This window comes from Ursus americanus, chromosome 15, assembly GCF_024610735.1.
Source record: "Ursus americanus isolate L20-20 chromosome 15, mUrsAme1.1.p, whole genome shotgun sequence".
NCBI classification, from domain to species: domain Eukaryota; kingdom Metazoa; phylum Chordata; class Mammalia; order Carnivora; family Ursidae; genus Ursus; species Ursus americanus.
Window position 1 is genome coordinate 60198583 of NC_142141.1, and position 6000 is coordinate 60204582.

At 56.8% G+C, this 6000-nt stretch overlaps 1 protein-coding gene across 1 annotated transcript in view; it reads right to left on the reverse strand.

Annotated features, from left to right (window-relative positions):
• Nucleotides 1-4700, reverse strand: part of UBE2QL1 (ubiquitin conjugating enzyme E2 QL1) — a 38825-nt gene extending 34125 nt beyond the window's left edge. The window contains exon 1 of the mRNA XM_045795923.2: nucleotides 3348-4700. Coding sequence (XP_045651879.2) covers nucleotides 3348-4133 — 786 coding nt within the window. The 5' untranslated portion in view covers nucleotides 4134-4700. The remainder of the gene's footprint in view (nucleotides 1-3347) is intronic.
• Between the last annotated feature and the right edge of the window lie 1300 nt (nucleotides 4701-6000).

Here is a 6000-nt window from a genome sequence, read left to right on the forward strand (position 1 = left end):
CCGAACTTTCCAGACCAACATCTTACCGCTTCTGAATGTCGAAAATCCTACCCTAGAGTTATGGATCTTCTTCTTTTGGTTTGGTAAATGATAAGGGATATAAATAATAGTCTAAAGTTTTAACATTTTCACCAGTTCATTTTAAAAGTACGGGAATTTTTCATTCAATTGCAGGAAACCAAAAGAATTACCAAAAATATCTCCATGTGGTCGAAAGAAGGATCAGTAACAGACAATAAACAGGCAAAGCAGGTGCACCACTAGGTCCACACCGAATGCATCCTACAGCCATGCCCATGAATTTCACTTAAAACAACCACAACGCATAAAGCAGGACAGAGAGATGAGTAACGTGGGCCGAACAGGTAAAGTTCTCACGGAATGACTGAATTTATCATAGCACGTGATAACCCCAAACCTTTTATTCTGTGCACAAAGCTGTTAAGCAAATCTTTTGTTAGTATTACCCATGAAACCTTTAAAAGTATTTCACGATTTTTCTGAAGGCACAGAAACAAAATCAATTTAGTATTTCCGCAATTCAGAAAGTTAAGCTGAGCAGTTATGCAAGAGGAAAACAAGCCTTTCTTAACTTTGTCGCTTAAGAAAAATGAATCCTAAAAAAGAAATGCTAACAGATGGAGGAACTGAACTAGGAGAGAATGATTCTTTCTTTTAAACTAATTATTGGTTTGGTAGCAGTCCCTGTTCTCTTTGAATACCTAATCAGGTACTTTGATTCCTTTCCCAAAGCCTATTACCTTTAACTACGGAAATAATTTGGTAACTACGGCGCGTGCACTGAACAATCTGTAGGCCGGGATTTCTTAAAAGGAAATGCTCAGGTCCCTGAAACACTATTAGAGTCCTTTTGCGCACAGAATCTTGAAGCGTTATGACTTCATTTCTCTTATTCTCACGTTGCGTTCTGAGGAGGTTACGTGTATCCCACACCAGTGTCTTTTGGGTGTTGAAGTCAGTGCAGACTGAACTGGTGTTTTCATAAGTTGCTGTTCTTGCCTTCAGTTCAGATCTTTTATACACTAGAATTCAGAACAGTTGATAATACAATATGCTTGATGGAGGCCCCTGAGAGTTCGATTAAGTGAGATTTTGAAAATAATAAATAAAAATGTTGATAATTACTTTCAACGCCGAAGTCTCTAACTTGCAAACTGTGCAAGACTCTCAATTTCAATTATTCAGGAAGGACTATAGACCCAACGACCTGCTTATTTTAAGAGAAGTGCACAGGCATGCATGCAACTGTTATGCCCAGTGTTAATTTAAACATGGAAACCATTTAATTTACAAAGATGTATCTCTTTTTAAGAAAGTTCCTCATTTCCCATTTGAAATCTTTATTTTCCTACGTCTTTCAAAATGCAGGCTGTGATCCAAGGGACCTCTAGGATATCTTCCAAACCTAAGATGTCATAATTCTGTGGCTCTATAAGGCAAAACGACATTCCTCTTCCCCTGGTCCCCAAAGTCATCTCACTGTGGAGAATGAAGGACGGGAAGAGACTGTTCCAGAGAGTTCTGATTAGCAATGATTTAAGAAACAGATAACAAAGGCATTTTGCAGAATAGTCTTCCACTTCATTTGTATAAATCCTGTTCAAAAAATGAACTGAAGTGCCCCCACCCATCCCTGCGACTCGTATTAAAGTTCAGGCACCTTATATCAGAGCCAGCATTGAACGGAAAGAATTCGGAATGAACCTCTCATGTTAAAGCATTAAAGCTCTCTCAGTTAAAGATGTCTTTCCAGAGCTGTCAGAGCCATCCTCTCCCTAACTCAAGAAGTAAGTGGAACCTGAATCCCAGAAAAGATAGACTGGCAGGATGATTACGTGGCAACAACAGACTCTGGTCAAGAATGAAGTCCTCCTCCATAGGAGTTAGGATCCTATTTGAGAGGAATCCCAGGGGCTCCACCTCCAGTGAACTCGGCAGAACAAGCGTGATTTGATCAGTGTGAAAGACCCTGCAGTAAAAGCGACAGAGGCAGGTGACAGGGAACTGATAGCTTCCGATAACGCTGGCTGCAGAATGATCAAATCGAGAGGTTATTCAGGGTCTTCTCAACAAAACAACGGTTCTCCATAAATCTACAAATGCCCATATCAAAATATGATTTTATTAACTGTTTACTATTGATTCAAGAAAACATCACCCAACTCGAGCAGGATCAAGAGCACACAGTGTGGAAAGACAAAACCATCATGCCCCTGTCTGCAGCCAGGTGGGAACACATTTCAGAAGATCCATTCATTCTTTGCTCTCAGGTTCCCTGGGTTTCTTTTGGTAAAGCTGCCATCTGGTGCAGTAGGCAAGAAGACTCAGGCTTCCAGCTCCCCCCCCCCCCATTTCACCACTAGTTAAAAATCTTTAGCCCTGATAGAGGATTGAACTCCTGGAGGCATGAGGAAACCCAGGAAAGAAACAGATCTGAGAGAGCCCAGGACCAGAGGTGATGGTTCTGGAAGGGGGGCAGGTGGCATTTCCTTGACAGAGTCTGGCCTTGTCACTTAAGGAACCACTCAAACCACACCTCTGCTTCTCCAGTGAAATTTCTCAAGAGCACAATTTTCACCTTTGCCCTAGATGCTGCTGAGAAAGAGCTAGCGGAGCAGAGGGCAGATTCTCCAGCAGGCCGGGCCTCCGCACAGCACCCCGGGCCTCCGCACAGCACCCCACCTGCACAGCACCCACCGGAGATGTTGGGGAGGAGACGTGTGTGTGTGTGTGTGTGTGTGTGTGTGTGTGTGTACACTCAATCGGGGAGAGAGGTGATAAACCCACTTGGGCATTCAGACCCTGAGGTACATGTCAAGTTCCACCCGCAGGAGATTATGGGGGTCCGAAATGGGGCGAAGCAGATGAGGGGGAAGGGAGGATGGGAGAGGCGAGCAGAGGGGTAAACTAAGGGGGGCTGGGAAGGAGGAAAGGGAGAGAGGAGCAGGGGATGGGAGGAGATGGTGGAGGGCAAAGGAGGCGAGAGAGAGGAGGATGGGGGGTGGAGAAGGCCAGAAAGGACAGCGGCTGGAGGGATGGGGCGCGAGGGAAGACGGGGAGGGCTCAGGCGCCCAGGGAACCGAGGAGAAAGGGGGCGGAGGGCCGGGGGAACGCCGGACAGTAAGCGAACTGTCGCCGAGACACGGAGCGCGAGCGCGCGCGACGACCCGCGCAGACCCGAGACCCGGTGGGACGGCGGTGGGGGGAGGAAGGCGCTCCGGGACTCGGCCCGAGGCGCCCGGCGCGTCGCCCCGTCGGAGGCGGGTCTGGAGGGGGCCGCCCGGAGCCCCGCGCCCCCGCCCTCCCCGCGGGCCGGCCCGCCTTACCTGGCCCTTGACCAGGCTGGCGGCGAACTGGCGCATGACGGCCTCCACGGTGTAGGCGCTGGACCAGCCGCGCGGCGTGAGCAGCTCCATGCAGATGGCGCCGCCGTCCAGCACGTAGCCGTTCTCCAGGCGCGGGCTGAGCACCCGCATGAAGGGCGGCGAGAAGGGGAAGTTGTCGGGGAAGGTGAGGTTGAGCAGGATGAACTCTGTGTTGGTCTCCTTCATGTCCTGCCACAGCACCGAGTCCTTGTCCACCTGGTGCAGCTTCACGTTCCAGTCGAAGAGGCTCTCGTCCACCAGCTCCACGGAGATGAAGCGGTCGCTGAGGCGCGCGATGTCCTGCAGCTCCTTCATGAGCCGCCGGCTGCGCACCTGCGTGCAGTGCTGCTGGCGCGCCGCGGGCACCAGGCTGCAGCCCGCCGCCGCCGCCGCCGCCGCCGCCGCCGCCGGGCTCGGCCCCGCCCTGGCGCCCGCCGCCCGCTCCCGGGGGCCCCCGGCGCCCGCCGCCCCCGCCGCCCCCGCGGCCGGCTGCGGCGGCTTGTCGCGCGGGGCCAGCTCCGCCGCGCGCTTGCCCTTGCCCTTGCCGGGCCCGGGGCTCGCGTCGCCCGCGCCCCCGGGGGGGTGCTGCTGCTGCTGCTTGTGGCCGCCGCTCTTGGCGCCGCCCTTGCCGCGCAGCGACGCGCTCTGCTGGCCGCCGCCGCCGCGGTGGTTGTGGTGGTGCTTGGGGTCCTCGGTGTCCCGGTTGTGCAGGCGGATGAGCCCGATTTTGCGGAGCAGCGTGGCCATTTTAGGCTCGGCGCCGGTGGGGGGCTCCCCTCGGCTCCTGCCCCCGGAGCCCGAGAGCCGGGGGGCGCGGGGCGGCGGCGACGGACGAGCGCTCAGCGGGGCGCGGCGCGGGCCACCCCCGGCGCCGGCGGCCGTGGCGCAGCCGAGTGGGCAGCACGCGCGCTCGCCGGCCGCTGTGTCGCCGCTGTCATATGACGGGGCCCGCTCCGGCTCGGGTTCCGGCCGCCTGGCGAGGGCAGGCGTGCAGCGGACGCGGCGCGGCTGGCCGTCTCCCGGCCGGTCCCTGGGCGCAGCCCCGGGAGCCCGGTGTCCGCGGTCCTTTGTGCGTGGCCGCAGCCGGGCTGGCCTCGAGTCCGAGCGCCGCGCCGGGGCGCGCAGAACCGCCCGCAGCGCCCCGGAGGCAGCGAGGTGGCCGCGGGCTCGCGCCGTGCGCGCCCGCCGGGCCGTGCCGCGCTGGCGGCTACCGCGGGGCCCCAGCCGCTGCCTCTCGCGTCGCCGCCGCTGCGGCTGCTGACATTGCAGAGGCGGCTGCTCCGTCTGAGCCGAGCGCGGCGCGGAGGGGGCGGCCCTGCCGGCCGTGGAGAAGGGGGGGGGCGCGGGGCGGAGCCGCGGGCTTGCCTGCGCCGTGCCGCCCCCGCCGCCCGCCAGCCGCCCGGCTCCCGCGGCGACACGCCACGGCCGCTGGGGGGAGACAGCGGCGCGCGGCGAGCTGGCCGGGCGCCGGGTGCGGGGTAGCCACGCGGGGCCGAACCGCCTGCAGAAGCTGGAGGAGGCTGGGGACCCGCAAGAGAAGGGGCATGCGCGCGCACTAATGAGGGTCGCAGAGGCTCGGGGTCCTTCGGTCAGGGATCCGGGCTCCCTGCGGCGCCCGGCCAGAGCCTCCGACCTCCCTTAACCTCATTAGAGCAATCCGGAGGGGAAGGGGTGTCTGGAAAGGGTAGAAAGCAACCCGTTTATTGATTCCCTGGGACTAGATGGTGCCCAATGTCCCACACAGCAGTCCTGGGTCGGCGGAGGCCCGAGACTAGGGGACAAGCAGCGGGGACGCTTGCATAAAGACTGATGGAGTAATCAGGGCCTGGCGGGGAGGATGCGGGAAGCGTGCCCGCCGCAAAGTCCCTAAAGAATAGCCCCCTCGAGTCACGACTTTAAGGGGTGAACGTTACACGAATTCGCCCCCTCAGTCCCGGCTCCCCTCCTGTCCAACATGCGAGACGGTCCCTGCGTTCAGGAAACGGAGAAGGGGACAGCCGAGCATTGCTTTTCCAGTCGTTCCTAAAACTGCCTGGGAAACCGCATCCAGCGCCGCGCCGATGAGTGCTCAGGGCGCAGGGCTAGCCCCTCTGCGCCCCTACCCCCGCGCCCAGTCCCCTGAACCCGCGGCTGACCTCGGGATCGCCAGAGGAGGGGCAGGGGGACTTCCTCCAACCTGGACCCTTCCATCCCTCTTCATCCTTTCTGCCTTTAACCCATTGAAACTTATTTTTTATCTGGTGAAATTTCAAGCAAAAAGCTTGTTCAGTGCTCCAGAAGCCGGAACAACCTGAGGACTGATGAAGCTCGGAGGTTGCAGGAAGCGCGCTGCCACTCACATTCCAGTGTGTGGACAAATGGTGCAACGGTGAGAGGCGTGTCCCTCTCCTTGAAATACTGGAGAAATTACCCCATAAACCTCAATGCCTAAGAACTCTAAATTTCACAGCTCTCCCAGACTTGGCTTTCAAAGTGGGGAGCCTCTGAGTTCATCAGCAGAACTCGCTCATTCTGGTGCCACCACGTTTTTTTTAAGACCTTTTTTACTATTTTCACTTTTTCCAAATTATTAAATATTTTCACGGCAAAAAATAATTGTTCAGGTCACTGAAGA